Source organism: Panthera pardus, unplaced genomic scaffold (genome assembly GCF_024362965.1).
Source record: "Panthera pardus isolate Hobbes unplaced genomic scaffold, ASM2436296v1 HiC_scaffold_21, whole genome shotgun sequence".
Taxonomy (NCBI): domain Eukaryota; kingdom Metazoa; phylum Chordata; class Mammalia; order Carnivora; family Felidae; genus Panthera; species Panthera pardus.
The window spans coordinates 10,017,555-10,035,177 of NW_026526777.1; the positions used below are offsets into that span (position 1 = coordinate 10,017,555).

Genomic DNA, 17,623 nt, shown 5'->3' on the forward strand with positions numbered 1-17,623 from the left:
AAAGAGACAAAGACCAATCTCTACTAACTACGATGGCAAAGCCCCACAAATAATGTTCACAAAAGACAGAATTCTGTCCAGGAGTCCCACGTTTGCTCACACAACACGACACGACAGCGAAGGGCGAGGCGTGAGCATCTTACTTCTGCAGAGCCATCTCCTTCTGCTGATATAGTTCGTTCAGAATCTCCACCTTCTGCCTCAGGGTTTTGCATTCGCCTTCCAGGCCGGCTTTGGCCGACTGCAGCGAACTGCGCTCCTCTTCCAATTTCTTTATCTGGTCTGTGAAGGATAAAACAGCTGGGCTGTGTGTGTACACGGGACTTGCAAACTGGGGGTGGAGGGATGCGAGAGGGGGTAAGAAACGCAGCACCTTCTTCTCAGGAAGGAGCCTACCTTCCAGGTTGCATTTAGTAGACATCGAGGCTCTAAGCTTAAATTGTAGAAGTTTTAGATCCTCTTCGACTACTGATATTGCAGTTTGCGTCTAAAAATTCCAAAAGAGCGAAATGGTCTTACACGGGAGGCACAGTGAGAATTCACAGGCACTCATGGTACTCCGCAAAAAAGATCATACCCGAGAAATGTCCATCATCTGCTTAATTTGATTTTTCATCTTCTCATTCCGGTCACCTAAAATACAAAACGCTTTAATTGCTTTTTCCTCCTTTGCTTTTTAACTATATTTTCTTGATTTCTCCAAAAGTAAACAATTACAGTATTCAAACATTCAAAGGAAAACCAAATTAACCAATACAACTGATGAGGCTCCATGACTTTTAAAAGAATTGCAAACTTAGATTCAAAAAGTAAATTCCTAGTTTGCACAAGAAAAATGGTATCTGTGCCATTCTCAAACAAGAAGGGATGTGTGAATGAAGGCTCTTCTCTCTCAGGTCAGGTATCTTATTTATTATTCTTATTTTTTAAATCTACTTGTTTGTTTTGAGAAAGAGCATGTGCATGCACATGCACGCAGACACACACACACACACACACACACGAGTGGAGGAGGGGTGAGGGGGCAGGGGAAGCGCAGACAGAGAATCCCAAGCAGGCTCCCTCCTCACTGTCAGCACAGAGCCTGATGCAGGCCTCGATCCCACAAACTGTGAGATCATAACCTGAGCTGAAATCAAGAGTTGGACGCGTAACCGACTGAGCCACCCAGGTGCCCCTCAGGTATCTTATTTAGAAAGACTTACTGTCCTGTTCTCCCCTTGAATCTGCTACCAGGTGTGGTTGAAAACACCCACTATGCAAGCAATATCCAACTTGAAAAAGTATCTAGAAACATGTCCCTCATCAGTAAACACTGCTACCCTTTAGCTCCACTCTCTGGGTCTCAAGTAGTCTATGGCTCCCACCACCTCAGTGCTCCTAAAATTGGTTGTAGGCCATGGGGCGCCTGGGTGGCTCAGTCGGTTAAGCGTCCGACTTCGGCTCAGGTCACGATCTCGCGGTATGTGAGTTCGAGCCCCGCGTCCGGCTCTGTGCTGACTGCTCAGAGCCTGGAGCCTGTTTCAGATTCTGTGTCTCCCTCTCTCTCTGACCCTCCCCTGTTCATGCTCTGTCTCTCTCTGTCTCAAAAATAAATAAATGTTAAAAATAAATAAATAAATTTAAAAAAAAAATTGGTTGTAGGCCTTAAAACCGCAAAGCTACACAGATGATGGGCACTAAATTTAAATGTCATCTCCACGGCACTGAGAAATAAATTTCTCCTGCTATTCAGTGCTCTGAGAAATAAATTTCTCCTGCTATTCAGTGCTCAGTACTTGGAGGGGAAGTCACGACTATGCTGCTCTAGATGGAAAAGCAGAGTCTGTGCTCACAGCATACCCACTGCTATACCACGCCCCGCCACCCACCTCTGCCCAATGCACACAAACGTGTGCACAATTCCAGTGACTTGCGTCTACAACTCTAGCACTTACGAGGAAGTTCACTCAGCCAAAAAGAGCAGTGGTGTACTTAAAGACAGGAACACAAAAAGAGGTCCAACCTCCCTGAAACCCATCTTACCTCCCACTTCTCCATTTGCTAATTCATCCATCTCATTTCCTCCTTTATTCTGACCCTCAGATTCAGATTCACAATCTAAGCGATTCAACTGTGTAATGCAATTAGTCAAAGCCTAGAAAAAAAGCAAAGGGGTATTAGAAAGAGCCTCTCAAAAAGATTTCGTGGGAGTTCATGAGAATTAAGCATGTATTCAAGAGAATAAACTTACGTTAATATTATCATCTTTGTGAGTAAGAGCTACTTCCAAATTTTTCTGGGACTTCTCAAATGATTTAATTTGTTCACTGAGCTCAGCATGTGATTTACTCCAATCTTTGATTTCTTGCTGCAACTGAAATGTTAAAACACATGAATTTCCAAAGGCTAGGGCTTTTGCACCGGACACGTCAGGACCATGTGAATGACACAGGGAAGCAGGGGCCCATGCTACTCTTCAGCCTGTCACTATGGACTGAGGCCTTGGTGAAGGGAGAGGGGGCAATGGCTCCTACCCTCAGAACTGCAGTGAGAACATGAGAGTTGTCAAGGAAGTCGATCCAGTTTACTGTACCCTTCAGAAAACTGCAGCCACTTCAAATAATTCACTTCAGTAGGAACGCAGGAGCACATCTCCCTGTCTCCCATGTCCACTGCATGTCATGTAACCTTCCCTTGGTCAGTGAAGCAGTTAATTGCTCAAAGGAGGGTTACGAATACCAAATTCTTTGGTCAAGAAGCAAATCCATCATCCCCCTGAGGCTATTCAAGTTAGTAACTGGTTGGTATTTGACAAGGAAAAGACTAAACACTCTGATAGCTATAAGGAATTGTAGAGAACAGAAAATCCAGAACAGATGGAGGATATATACATGAACTCAATTTTGGGAGCACAATTTAAACTTTGCATATCTAAGAATAGAGTTCTGCATACATATTTCATTTCCCTAAAAAAAGATCTGAAAAAAGATACTCAAGAGGTAATGATACTCGGTCCCCTAGTTCACATAATCTAGGATGTTAAACTTTCCTTTACCTGCTCTTTCTTCTTCTTAAGCCTAGCATTTTCTTCTTGAACCCGATGGCATTCAGACTTCACCTTCTCTTCGCTAAGTTTAGCTTCATTAAGAGCAATCTGAACCTAATGCAAAACACTATTAGTGAATTAATTCCAAAGGGGAGGTGGGGTGGGGAGGTGTTACACTTTCTCAATTAGACATCATATAGTTTTCATTTATTGCATATCCTAACAAAAATCAAATGTCTGCTCCTCAACAAAACTAAGGCACGCAATCCTGCAGAAATTACAGACAGCTTTACCTCTGAAAATTCGGAGGCATTCACTGAAATAACATCCTTTAACTTCTCTATAGACTTCTTGTTTTCCAGAATCTGCCATGTGGAAAAAGAACACACACAAAAAAAATGTAGTAGAATTTTAGTAGAAGAGTGGGATATATGCTAAAAAGATGAAACATCATTCCAGGGCCATCCCCTACTTCTCAGGTAAAAGCAGGTGATTCACTTTCAGCCGAGGAGAAAAGTCAAGAAGGTAAAGAGGTAAGGAAAGAAAAAAATAATCGGAGTTCTATCACATGCCATCCACAACCTTCCCGACTGTGAGATAACGTGGTAGATGACCAGACCGAAAAGGGGAAAGAAAAAAAGAAAGAAAAAACAAACTTTCACGTAATCTAGTTCAAATCAATGGTTTTTCCTATTGGTAGGGGAAAAAAAAAATCCCCAAGGTCACTTTAAAAATTCTCTTGGGGCACCTGGGTGGCTCAGTAGGTTAAGCATCCGACTTCCACTCAGGTCATGATCTCGCAGTTCGTGAGTTTCAGCCCCACGTCGGGCTCTGTGCTGACAGCTCAGGCTGGATTCTGTGTCTCACTCTCTGCCCCTCCCCTGCTTGTGCGCTCTCTCTCAAAAATAAACTTTAAAAAAAAAATTAAAAATCCTCCTGCCTGAACTGAAAAATGGTTGGCCTTGAGGCAGAACACAAAAATAAATCTCACTTATAGAATTCCAAATAATTTGTGAAGATACTGCCTCCTCAAGGAGGTGGTGCCTACTCTTCAGGCTCTCGGCTGGGGGCCGCGTGCAGTCCCTTCCTTCCAAAGAGAACAGCACACCAAGAGTGGGAACCGGTGAATAGAGCGGAGAAAGCTGGCAAATACCGGATCAACCCGGTGCACAAGCTCGACTGGGTGTACCGTGTATGGGAACCCCCTAGACCAGCACTGCAACCTTTCTGAAATTCTAAAAACTGTTCTAAAAGGCTTGTTTTAAAAAGGATCATGCAAAACAAAAAAAAAGTACTAGAACTGTTCGACTGGGCTACGGTTTCTTAGTTGTTCCATATGTTTCAGAGGGCAGAGCCAAGCAATACGAAAATTATCCAGGGCTAAGAACACAAATACTTCTTAGAGCCATAAAAATAACAACTTGTGGTACTAGCATTTAAGATTCTATGAAGACGGATGGGTGCGGGTTCAACTTCCCTGACTCCCACTCTTCCTTTAGTTAAAGCATGGGAAAATGCAGAGTTGAATTCACCCGCCCCTACATGGCAGTTAGAAAGCAAAATCACAGTAATGCTTTGCAGCAAAACTTTACCAAGTCCTGATTCTTTGCATTCTGTTCTCTCTCGGATTCTAACATAACACGCAGATTTTTTGCTGTATCATCCAGAAGTTCATTCGTTTCTTCAAGTTTCTTGATTTTATCCTATTAACAGACATTAACAGTAATTACTCACTATTTTTCTTTTGTTTTCAGGATGTAATCTCAAAAAGAGAAGGGATTTTTACCTTAAATTTAACTGCTTCATCAGACAGAATCATATTCTGTTTCTTGGTTTCCTGAACATGTTTCTTTGATTCCTTGATCTATAGAAAATAAAGCACTCAGAATTAAGAAATGTAAATCACAGTGCTATCCAAACATACCTCTGAGTAGGTAACCCCTTAGAGAAGAAAACAATACTTTACACATAGGATGACTACTTCCAATTTGGATGGTTTGCAGGAAATAATGAAATTTTAAAATAACCATAGTAACTGAACTATGATACAGGAAGAAATAGTCCAAGCTGGAATCATGAGGGAATATACTGAAATAAATACTGAAAGAATAATTATACCTTCTGTTCATAATTTGACAATTTTTGTACAAGTTCTGCATTTTCTTTCGTGATATTCTTCAACTTCTCAGAAATCTGCTGTTCAGTGACTAGAAGGGAGGGGAAATCCATAAGATTACTATGATCACTAAATAAAACTGAATTACCCAATGTAACAGCAGTATGCTACCTAGCACTATGAAGGAAAAGGACTCCCGAACATAACTATTATGCCCTTAAAAAAGCAATCTGTAGCTGACAGCAATAAGGGTATAAAAACACTACTAAAATTTAAGAAAAATATGATAAGGACCTTTATTTCAATGAGAAACTCCAATTTAAATTTATTTCAAAGATAGGAAGTAGAATAAAATACTTTAGCTTGATATCCTTCCCTTTATGAAGTACCTTTCTTCTTAGTAAATGTGATCATTTTGGATACATGTCATTTGCAAAAAAGAAAGAGACAATAAACATAAGCACGTAGATTTACATCTCTAGTCCTCAAATTACCTTCCTAAGTAAATGTATAGTGTTGGTTACACCGTGAGCACAGGAATACTGTTCACATTGACACGTCTGCCCCAAATCTAACTAGTCATCTTCTTCCTACTCCCACAATTTGTCCCATCTCATCTCCTGTTTCATTTGGTGGCATCACCAACTATTGTGTCATCCAAGCTAGCAACCTGGATTAGTAAAATGTTCAGGAGTGAATAAATCAATCAGACATCAGAAGTCATTGTTATCTACTTCTAGCTTACATACAGAATCAACTCAGATCAAACACCAATACTGGGGGAAGACTACAAGTAACAAAATAAGCCTAAATATTTACCTTGATATACTCTATTCTTTACCTAGAAGAAAAAAAAATTAGATGTCAAAACGTTAATAGAAATATTATAGTATTATATAATATTACAGAAATAATATATACAAGTCAAATCATAACTAAATGAAAATTTAATAACAGGTTCAAAATAATAATCTGTAAGATTAAAAGTAACAAAAGGTTAAAAAGCATTTCAAATCTAATTGGTAGTGATACCTCATAGTTTCTGATAAATAAAAGCACTAAAGTGAATACCTCATTTTGCAACTAAAGGTATTTTTATCTATTAAAAGAGCACCAATCTTATTAAATAAGCACTTAACATTAATAGTGGAAATGGGTCTTTTCATATTAAATACACTAATGCTTCTTTTACCTGAAATCATTCATTTGACAACCCCAAACAGCCAGAATGAGGTCTAGAAACAATGATCATTCAAAGAGACTCTCAGGAAACAAGCATAATCTTTGTACTAAGATAACGTCTCTTTCTCTCACCAGAAAACATCTTAAATCCTATTAAAAGTTGGCAACTGGATGGGGCACCTGGGTGGCTCAGTCAGTTGAGTGTCCAACTTTGGCTCAGGTCATGATCTCACAGTTCATGACTTTGGGCCCCACATTTGGCTCTGTGCTGACAGCACAGCTTCAGATCCTCTGTCCTCCTCTCTCTCGCTGCCCCTCCCCAACTTGCGTGCTCTCTCTCAAAAATCAATAAACGTTACAAAAAAAAAAAAAAAAAAGGTTGGCAATTGGCTGAGTTTAGAAATCTAATAAACTAGATCATCTCATTTTCCCAAATCTTTAAACACAGTGGTCCTCAACCTAAAAGGGAAAGAAGACTGCTAGAGGAAAATTCACGAACAAGAGAAATGACAACTAACCTCTACCTCATCTCTAAAGACAGCATTGAAGTACAGGGTTATAAAATCTAAGCGATACTCAATTTGTTTTAAATTGTATCACCGAATGTCTTTGTGACCCAGAATTTATGTCCACATTCAAAAGTTACAAAATGGTAATGAGATACCCAAATCAGTCCATAAATCATCCATGATATCTAAGTATCTAACACCACTTCTAACAATGTCATTATAGGAAAATGCAGTCCGAGTTCCAACATGGAAAGAAATCGCTGTTTCTCTAATGTCACAGCCTTGCTAATGAGAGACTAAGCTTCTTTTGCACCAGATTTCTTTTTCACCCAGATCAGCAGGCAGGAGGAGGCAGGGAAGAAGCAAGAACCAAGCAAATTAAGAGCAGGGCCCACGGTTCCAAAGTCAAACATAAAGGCTGAGAAGCAGCAGTTAGGACATAAAGCCCGCCTCACCCTGTGAAAATGTAAACAGGTTTTAGGATTTTTTAGATGGGAGAAACAAGAGTGGGAAACAAAAAAAATTTTCACCTTTTCCCCCTTCCACTCATCCTTTCTATGCTCCCTTTCTCCTCTCATCTGAGGAAAAGTCCTGTGAGGTTAAAAGACTCTTCACAGGAATCCAGGCAAAAGACCTTTCTTTTTAAGTGACTTTACCACCACTTGTGCAACGAGAGAACAATGAATAAGTATTTCTCTGGATACTAACATAATCTGTATTTCTAAATAAAAAGATATTCTATGGGCACAATTAACACATGACCAAATCAGAAAATCTGTGAAACAGATACAATTGGAAAAAGACTGAAAAATTACCTAGTGTCCTAGATACAAATATTTGTTTTACTGTTTTCTTGTTTTGTAGCATTTTTTGTTTGTACCTGTATTTATATAATATACATTTATCTATACTTTAAGGTCTTGATTTCTGCTTTTTTCCACTTAATATTAAACTGGGAGCATTTTCTAGGCTCCAGTGTCTTTGAAATACATACAGTTAGAGTTACCTAGTATCCCATTATACGGATATACAAGAATTGAACAATTCCCCTACTATGAATCGTTTAGTTTGTACCAAGTTTTCACTCTAATAAATAGTGTTCCATTGAACACCCTTACACAACATTTTTAATGCATGACTAGTTATTTCCTTAGAATACATTATAAGACATGACAATATATTATAATAAAAGGATATAAAAATGTTAAGGATTCTGATATATAATATTTAAGTGCTTTTCAAGATAGCTGTAAAAGTTCCCAATTCATTAGAAATGTACAGGGGCACCTGGGTGGCTTAGTTGGTTAAGTGTCCAACTTCAGCTCAGGTCATGATCTTGCAGTTAGTGGGGTTAAGCCGTGCATCCGGCTCTGTGCTGACAGCTCAGAGCCTGGAGCCTGCTTCCAATTCTGTGTCTCCCTCTCTCTCTCCGCCCCTCCCCCCACTCACACTCTGTCTCTCTCTCTCAAAAATAAACATTTAAAAAAAAAGTTAAAAAAAAAAGGTATATAAGTGCTCAAGTAGGTATACATACACTTAACCTTTAGATTTTTACCTAAGATTCATAAATTGAAGTTTTCCCATTAAGTCTTTGCTAACAAAGATTACACTGAATTATTTCACAAGATTAATTTAGATTATAAGCATCTGTGTTCATGTTAGTAACTGAAGAAAAAAACAAAAGGGCCAGTGATTATAAAATATCCTTTGTCTTGATGAGTCAAGGCGTAAGTTTAATTTACTCACAACAAGGACAGTTCTCCAGAAGAAAATGGCAAATGACACAATTCCCAAGAAGGCTGTGATAAGTACAGGCTTCCATGGCAATCCATAAAAATCAGGCCCAGGCTGAACATCATCAGGCAATGTAGCAACCAACTGAAACAGAAATATTAGAAATAGCAAACCATGAGGAAATTTACAATAGGGCAGTCACAAAGAGTCATCCACGGAAATTCTAAATGAACCTCCATGAGAAAACTTCTCCATCAAAAATCTTCAGTCGCTTCCACTGCTTCAAGAAAGCTGGGATACTGGCAGCCCATTTCTTGTTTGGCATGAAGTGTTTCTGAATATCACGAAGCTAAATGTCTTTAAGCTGAACATGTATTTCCACTTTACAATAGGTCTCACCACATCATGTTGTCTAAGACCTGTCTAGAATCTCTGGATCATACTTTCCTCTTAGCTAATTTTTATGAGTTAAAAAGCCACATGAAACAAAAAATTGAACACCCTAGAGAAATAATCACCTTTTGTGGCTGCAAATAAAACCAAAATGATAATGAATAACACAAATGATATGTTTTTCCTCTAAGATTTTAAATCTTAATTCTCTTCTATTCTTATATAAAAACAAATGCTGAGTAAGCTCAGACAGCTCCTGATAACTGGTCTAGACTGCTCTGATTAACCATCTTCTACATAACCCAAAGCCTTTCATTTAAATGTTTCCTGGAATACAATTGTTAAACACCTGCCGGCTTCTACACTTTGACTGCCCTCTACGAACACACAAGCAGCTATCATACCGGCCCCATTCCCCAACAGTGCCGGGATCGCTGGAAAAGGACCGGAAGAAATCGTGACCGCATATGAGAAAGTAACACAATGCCTGGTACAATTTAAGCAATCAATAACAAATGAGCAAGTGACGAAACCTCAAACACACTCCCCCTTTCCTCTCTAAACAGCACTACAACGCCTCGCCTGCCTCGGGCCTGACCCCACTCCATTTCTCCCTCCCCCGGTCAGCGCGCCCACTCCGCTCAGAACTCGTCTACCCGCCTGCCAGAGCTGGGGTCCCTCCCTGGGAGCGGGGACCGTCACCTCCAGTAGCTTGGCTATGAGGGCTGCGTAGAGCACCGACAGGGGTCCCAGAAGTTCCGGGTCCCCCGGGGAAGCGGTGACAGAAGGCACAGTGGCAGGAACTGAATCCATTGTGTGGGGATGGCCGAGCAGAGGCGACGTTTCCCCGTGAACAGCACTGGGACCCCCTCCCCTCTTTCACCGCTTCCTCCTTCGGAAAGGAGCCGGCTGAGGAGGCGGACGCTGGGAGTGAACTTCGCCTTCCCCCCGCCGCTGGCACTTTCCCCCAACGCCTCCTGGAAAACACGTCATCAGACACTGCCCGTGAGAGGCCGTATAGGCGCCTACGGAGGCCGGCCCGCAGTGGGCGGGGCCACAGCGGCACAAACCAATGGCGGAGCGAGGCAGCGAAGAGCGAACAGACCTGAGCGGAAGAAGAGGGAGGCGTGGCCGATGGACGCTCACCTGCCACAGGAAGTGGGGGAGACCGCCTGATTTAAAGGGCCCCGGGGGCTATGAGGAGGAGCAGGGGCTGGGGACAGACCCGCCACTCACGCCCCTCAGCCACTCACGCCCCTCAGTGCCGGTCTTGTGTCACTGCGTGCCGGGACCGCAACCGCACGCATCTGTCCTACAGCCCACGCGGGAGAGCAGCCTCTCCCACCCCCTAGTAAGGACCGGGGCTGCGCCTCGGTCCCCTGGGCGAGGCTTCCTTCCCCGGCATCTCCAGTGCCCCGCTCAACTTGTCCCCTTCCTACGCCACGAGCTGGCCGGCCCACACTCTTGCTGATGCCCCGTAATAACGCTGCTTCTAAGGAGCCACGTCATTACGCAGCATGCGAAAGGGTTCAGTTCTGGGTTCCGTACTTTACAGTGATGTGCCTTGTGGGAAAGGGTAAGGATTATGTATAAACTCCTTCTAAAAGTCGTAGAAAGTGGGGACATTTACCCTGGAGGGAAAATGATGTTTGCAAATCTTTAAAGGTACATCTTCAAGTTTAATATAACGTCAATTCGGAAGAATAATCAGGAAAATTCTGAAAACGAAGAGCAATGGAGGGGAGGTGGAAAGGGAGGGGAAGGCAGGCTCTGCAATTAAAATAGTAAGGTACTGACCCAAGAATCCAGATTATGGAACAGAATAGAAAATCCAAAAACAGACCCAACTGCATTAAAAATTTGGTATATAATACGTCAGTTGGGGGGGGGGGAGCCTTTTTAATAAGCGGTATTAGCATAACTAAATAAACCATACGGAAAATGATAAAATTGGTTTTCATAATAAGTTACAAATGATCAGACACCTGATTGTAAAAAAAGTGAAAACAAGTACTAGGAAAAACATGGGTGAATTTCTCAATGTATTATGAACAAAACCTTTCCAACTAGGTCTCAAAATCCAAAAGATTTGCAAACAACTACTTAAAAATTAAAAAAATTTGTCCAGCCCCTGCATACAAAAAATGCAAAACAAGCAGTTTGATGATGACAACCTGAGAAAAAATATTTGCAACATTAGAGACAAGGGTTAATATTCCTAAAATATAAACCGTACAGATAGAGAAGAAAGCAGCCAACAAACCTACAGAAAAATGGGCTGAAAAACTGAACAAACAGTTCTCAGGAAAAGACCTAGTAATAGCTCACAAGCCTATGGAAACATGCTCATACATAATAAAAGACCTACAAATTAAACCTACACTGAGATACCATTTCTTACTTATCCTGGCAAGATCTAAACATCTGACAACATACTCTGCTGGTGAGAGAATGTAGGAGAATATTCTACACATACATTGCTCATCATTACACAAGATGATACAACCTCTGTGAAAGGGAATTTAGCAACATCTCCCCAAATTACTCATGTATTTACCTTTTGATGTAACAATCTCACTTCCAAAGATCTCAAAGATACTGTGTGTACAACAAATGGTGAAAAGGTAATATGCACAAAATTATGTTATCCCATCATTATTTACAATAACAAAAGACTAGAAACAACCAAAATGTCCATCAATAGAAGAGTTGCTGAATACACTAAAGGAAACTGTGAAACTGGAAAAAAAAATTAATAGATTTTATATACTGCCAGAGTATGATTTCCAGAATTTTTTTTTTAAAGAAGGGGTGGAGAAAAATACATAGAATACTACTTTTATATTAGAAAGTAACAAGGGACAAATATATATATATATATATATATATATGTTTTGTTTTGTTTTTTTTACGGCTCTGAGATAAAATTCACATGCAATGAGCTACACAAAGTGCAGTCTGGTATTCATATGGTGACATATGAATACACCTGTGAAACCCCGATCACATTCAAACTGCATGTACCCTTCACCTCCACAAGTCCTCTCCTCCCCTTGGTAATCCTACCTTCTGCCACTTGCTGACTGGGCCCAACCCCACCCCAAGCAGAATTTGTATAATAGTTCACATTCAGTTTTATATATGGAATACATAATACACCATGTATTCTAATTCTCTGGCTTATCTCAGCCTAACTGGAGATTCACCCATGTAGCTCCCATACATCAAAAGGTTCTCATTGCTTTTTATTGCTCAATAGCATTCCATTGTATGCATATATCACAGTTTGCTTATTTATTCAGCTGTTGATCTGCGTTTGAGGGTCCCCCCCACCCCCGCGAAGTTTTGGCTTTTACAAGTAGAGGGGCTATGTATATTGATATACAAGTCCTTCTATGGATGTAGCATTTATCAGGGGTACATGCTTAGCAGAGGGATGACTGGATCATTTGACATCTACTTTTTTAAGAAGCCGACAAATGGTTTTCCAAGGTGATGTGCCTTTTACACACTGCCCATCAGCAGTGTGTATTTCCAGCTCCTCCACACCTTCTCCCATACTGAGTATTTTAATTTTAATCACTTTTTAATTTTAGTCAATCTAATAAGCATATAGTGATAATTCATGGTGGTTTAAATTTGCATTTCCCCGAGAAGTAATGATGTGCATTTTTAAAATGTGCTTATTTCCTATGCACGTATCTTCTTTGGTGAAGTGTTACTTTACTGAGTTCTTATTAAGTGAGCTTTGATAGTTCTTTATACATTCCAGATAGAAGTCCTTGTTCAAGTACATGCTTTGCAATGATTCTCTCCTAGTCTGTGGCTTGTCTTTTCATTCACTTAATAGTGTATTTTGGAAAGCGTAAGTTTTTATTTTGATGAAATCCAAATTATCAAATGTTTCTTTTATGAATGAATCCTGCTTTTTGTGTCAAACCTAAGAAACCTTTGGCTTAATTTTTTTTCTAGACGTTGTATAGCTTTAGGCTTTACATTCACTTCTATGAAGCGTTTTGAGTTAACTTAGGTTTGACTGAGGTATGGTTCGGTTTTTTGCACAGGGATATTTACAATGGTTCTAGTACTGTTTGTTGAACAGACTTCTCTTTCTCCACTCTGTCTCTCCTCCTTTGTCTGAAGCCCACTGCCAGGTGGTAGGGATCTACTTCTGGATTGTCTATTCTCTGTTCCAATAATCTTTTTGTCTCTCTTTACACTGATACCATGCTCTCCTAATTACCACAGCTTTATTCTAAGTCTTGAAATCGGGTCATGTTTATGCTGTTCTAGGCCCCTTGAATTTTCCATATGAATTGTATAATCAGCTTGTTGTTTTCTAAAAAAAAAAAAAAAAATCCCGGTGAGACTTTGATCAGGATTACGTTGACTCTGGGGATCACACAGGGGAGCTTAATATTTGATATACCGTTTGTCGCAGTGACAATATGACAGCATAACAATATTTAGTCTTCTCTTGAACAATGTATATCTGTCCGTGCATTCAGGTCTTCAATTTATATCAGCAATATTTTATAGTTTTCAACTATAGGTCTCACAGTTTTACCAGATTTATCCTTAAGCAATCATAGTTTTTGATGCTATTTTGCACTGAAAGGTTTTTTTCAATTTCAATTTCCAATTGTCTGCTACAATTTTACTCCTTCCTTCCCAACCTGTATGCTTTACTTCTTTTTCTTGCTTTAGTACACTGGTCATTGCCTCACTGTGCCCCACTATAATGCTAAACAGGTGTGGTGAGAGTGAACATCCTTGTTTTGTTTCTGATCATAAGGGGAAGCATTTAATTATTCACCATTAAGTATGACGTTAGTTGTGAGTTTTTCATAGAGGCTATTTTAAGCCCCTGTCTATTCCTAGTTTGCTGATTACTTCTTTTTTTTAATATCTGTAATCAACACTGGATTTGTTTAAATGCTTTTTCTGTGCCTGTAGAGCAGAACATTTGGAAGTTATTTTTAAAATGCGTTAATATGTGACTTACATTGATTTTCTAATGTTAAATGAACCTTGCATTCTTGGGATAAGCCATACTTGGTCATTATGTATTATCATTTTTATAGATTATTGGGCTTGATTTGCTACAATTTTATTTAGAATTTTTGTGCCTATGCTCATGAGAGATACTGGTCTGTGGTTTTCTTTTTTTGTTATATCTTGGTCTGGTTTGAACTGTGATGTATTTTCTCATCTTCAATTCTCTAGAAGAGTTTATATAGAATTAATACTATTTCTTCCTAATATGTTTAACTGAATTCACCAGTGAAGCCATCTGGACCTGGAGTTTTCTTAGCAGAAAGGTTTTTAACAATAAATGCAATTTCTTTAATAGCCCTAAGGCTTGAGTAGGCTTTTGCAATCTGTGTCTTAGATGGAATTTCTTCACCTCATCTAAACTATCAAATAAACATAAATTATTCATAACATTCCCTTTTACTGTTTTAATTTCTGTAGAATCTGTAGTGATGTCCCTGTGTGATTGCAGATCTTGGTAGTTTGTGTTTCCTCTTTTATTTCCCTGATCACTGGCTAGTGGTTAATCAATTTTATTAATCTCAAAGAACCAGCTTTTGTTTTCATTGGCTTTCCTTTTATTTTCTATTGAGTTATGCTCTTTATTTCTTGTCTTCTGCTTCTTGAGGATCAAAATGCTCTTCTTTTTCTACTCTCTTATAGTACAAACTGAGGTCACTAATCTGAGATCTTTCTTTTTTTCTAATATATGGTGCTATAAATTTCCAAGTAATGCTTTACTGTTATTGCACAAACTTGATATGCTGTTTTCATTTTCATTCTGCTCAAAATACTGATTTCCCTCTTCTTTAACCCAGAAGTTATTCAGAATTATGTCAGTTGGTTTCCAAATATTTGGAAATTTTCGAGAGATCTTTCTGTTACTGCTTTCTAACTCAGTTTTTTTACCATGTCCAGAAAACATACTTTGTATGATATGAATCTTTTTTATTTTTTGAGATTCGGTTTATGACCCAGAATATGATTTATCTTGGTAGATGCTCCATGTGCACTCAAAAAGCATATATATTCTGCTCTTCTGGGATGTTCTATAAATGTCCATCAGGTCAAGTTGGTTAACAATGTTGTTCACATCTTCTAGAACCTTATTCACATTGTCTATTCTAACAACTACTTAGAGAAGGATATTGAAATCTCTAATTATAATTATACACATATATCTATTTTTCCATTCACTTCTATCAACTTTTGTTTCGTGTACTTTAGAGCTCTATTATTAGGAGTCATTGTTATGACTAATGACTACTTTATCCTAGAAAGTAACTTTCTTTATCCCTCTTATATACTTTGCTCTAGAATCTACTTTGGTATTAATACAGCCACTCCAGCTTTCACTTGACTACTATTAGCATGAGATATCTTTTTCAATCTTTTTAGTTTTAAGCTTTTTATGTCTTTTTAAAGTATGATTCCTGATGGCATCTATTTGGATCCTGCTTGTTTACCCAATCTAACCACGCCTGCCTTTGAATTGGGGTATTTAGACAAATTATATCTAATGTGATTACTTATATGATTAAGTTTAAGCCTAGGCATCTTTTTTTCTATTTATTCCATCTGTTCTTTGTTCCCTTTTTGCTCTTATTCTGGCTTCTTTCAGATCATTGAGTCTTCTTAATGATTCTAATTTCTCTCTTCTCTTGTTATTTTAGTGTTTTAGTGGTTGCTTTAGGGTTTATAGTGTATAACTTATCACAGTCCACCTTCAAGTGATACTGTACTACTTCATGTGTATAGTAACCACTTTATAAGAGTTATTACCACTTCTCCATCTCCCGACCTTCATGTTATTGTTGTCCTGTATTTTATTTTGCATATTTTTGAAACCCTATGCTACAAGAAGTTACATTTAAATAGTAAGATGATGGTTTTATATATATACTTATATGGCTACCATTTCTGGCACCCTTCACTCCTTTGTGTAGCTCCACTATTTCCACCCATTGCCATTTTCCTTATGCCTAAAGGTCTTCCTTGAACATTTCTCAAGGCACAAGTGTGCCAGTGAATTCATTCAGGTCTTGTACATTGGAAAAAAAAAATCTTCATTTAATCTTTGCTTTACAGAATTATCTTCCTTGGTATGATAAGTCAACAATATTGTTCTTCAAGTATATTAAGAGATTTTATTCTACTGTATTCTGCCATGCGTTCTGATAAGAAATCTTGATGTCAACCTTATCTTAATCCTTCTCTATGTAAAGTGTCTTTTTTTTCTCTGCTTTTAAGATTGCTATTTATCAGGTATTTTTGAGCAATTTGATTATGATATACCTCAGTGCAGTTTTCTTCATGCTTCTTATGTTTGGGTTTCATTGAACTTCTTGAATATGTGGATCTATAGCTTTCATGAATTTTAGAAATTTGCAACCATTATGTCTTTAAATCTGTTTCTGAACACCTCTTCAATCCTGTCCTCCAGTGATTCCAGTTCCATTTACTAGGCTGCTTGAAAGTGTCCCACAGCTCACAGGTAATCTGATGAGTTTTCTTGAGTCTTTTTTCCCTATGTATTTCATATAGAATAGCTTCTAATGCTAGGTCTTCAAGTTCACTAGTCTTATCACCTACAATGTCTGATCCAGCACAACTTCCACCCAGTATATTTATCATCTCTGTCACTGTAGTTTTCAAATCCAGAAGTTTGATTTGGGTCCTTTTAAAAAAAACATCTTTTATGTCTCTACTTAACTTTTTTAACATCCAAAATATAGTAATAAAACCTATTTTAATATCCTTGCTTAATTCTAACATCTCTGGTAGTTCTTGGTTGGATAGGCTGATTTTTCTCCTCATCATGGTTTCTATTCTCTTGCCTCTTTGCATGACTAGTAATCCCTGACTGGATGCCACACATTATGAACAAATGTGATGGCTACTTTTATGTGTCAACTTGAGTGGTTATGGGGCACCCAAATTAAACCTTAATTTTTGTGCTTTTGAGGATGTTTCCAGATGAGATTAGCAGTTGAATCGATTCACTCAGTAAAGTAGACTGCCCTTCCCAATATGGGTAGGCATCATCCAATCCACTGAGGGCCTGAAAAGAGCAAAATGCAAAAGGAATTCACCCCTTTCTCTGGGATTGCTTGAGCTAGGACATCATTCTTCTTCTACCCTTGCTACTCCTGGTTCTCAGGCCTTCAGACCTGACTAGCATCTACACCATCAGCTCCCTTTGGGACTCAACCTGAATTACACCACTGGCTTTCCTGGGTCTCCAGTTTGTAGACAGCAGACTGTGGGACTCCTCAGCCTCCATTTGTGCGTTTGTCAATTCCTTATAAAAAACCTCTTCTACCTATGTGTGTGGCTGTGTGTGGGTGTCCCCTATTGTGGCACAGAAGTGAGGAACCCGGAGTTGAGGAGACGGAGCTGAAAGTCCAGGGAAAGCAAGGCAGCTAAAATTCACAGGGCTGAGTACCAAGAGGAGGCATGGGGTGGGGTGAGAGAGCGAACACTCAGGGGATCCATGAAAGGTCCCCTTTGAGAATTCATCGGCACATGAGGTTGACAAAATTACTCAACATCACAGAAACTATCCAATTGTTCCCAGGGAACAGTTCCTGACATAGGGCCAAGAATAGTACCTTATGATTCTAGGAG

General features: G+C 39.1%; 1 protein-coding gene across 9 annotated transcripts in view; it reads right to left on the reverse strand.

The window, feature by feature from the left end:
* The window catches only part of MIA3 (MIA SH3 domain ER export factor 3), a 54,899-nt gene that overhangs the window by 10,829 nt on the left and 26,447 nt on the right, over window positions 1–17,623 (reverse strand). For 6 of the 9 annotated variants that reach the window (XM_019465693.2, XM_019465692.2, XM_019465688.2 and 3 more), the window contains exons 7-18: window positions 8,582–8,713; window positions 5,964–5,985; window positions 5,147–5,235; window positions 4,815–4,892; window positions 4,621–4,731; window positions 3,322–3,393; window positions 3,038–3,142; window positions 2,234–2,356; window positions 2,026–2,137; window positions 578–633; window positions 397–487; window positions 144–282 (exon numbers count right to left, since the gene is read on the reverse strand). In XM_019465693.2, coding sequence (XP_019321238.2) covers window positions 144–282; window positions 397–487; window positions 578–633; window positions 2,026–2,137; window positions 2,234–2,356; window positions 3,038–3,142; window positions 3,322–3,393; window positions 4,621–4,731; window positions 4,815–4,892; window positions 5,147–5,235; window positions 5,964–5,985; window positions 8,582–8,713 — 1,130 coding nt within the window. Of the gene's footprint in view, window positions 1–143; window positions 283–396; window positions 488–577; window positions 634–2,025; window positions 2,138–2,233; window positions 2,357–3,037; window positions 3,143–3,321; window positions 3,394–4,620; window positions 4,732–4,814; window positions 4,893–5,146; window positions 5,236–5,963; window positions 5,986–8,581; window positions 8,714–9,664; window positions 9,945–17,623 lie in introns of those variants that run through there. The other 3 variants (XM_019465694.2, XM_019465695.2, XM_019465690.2) reach the window with 3 other exon arrangements.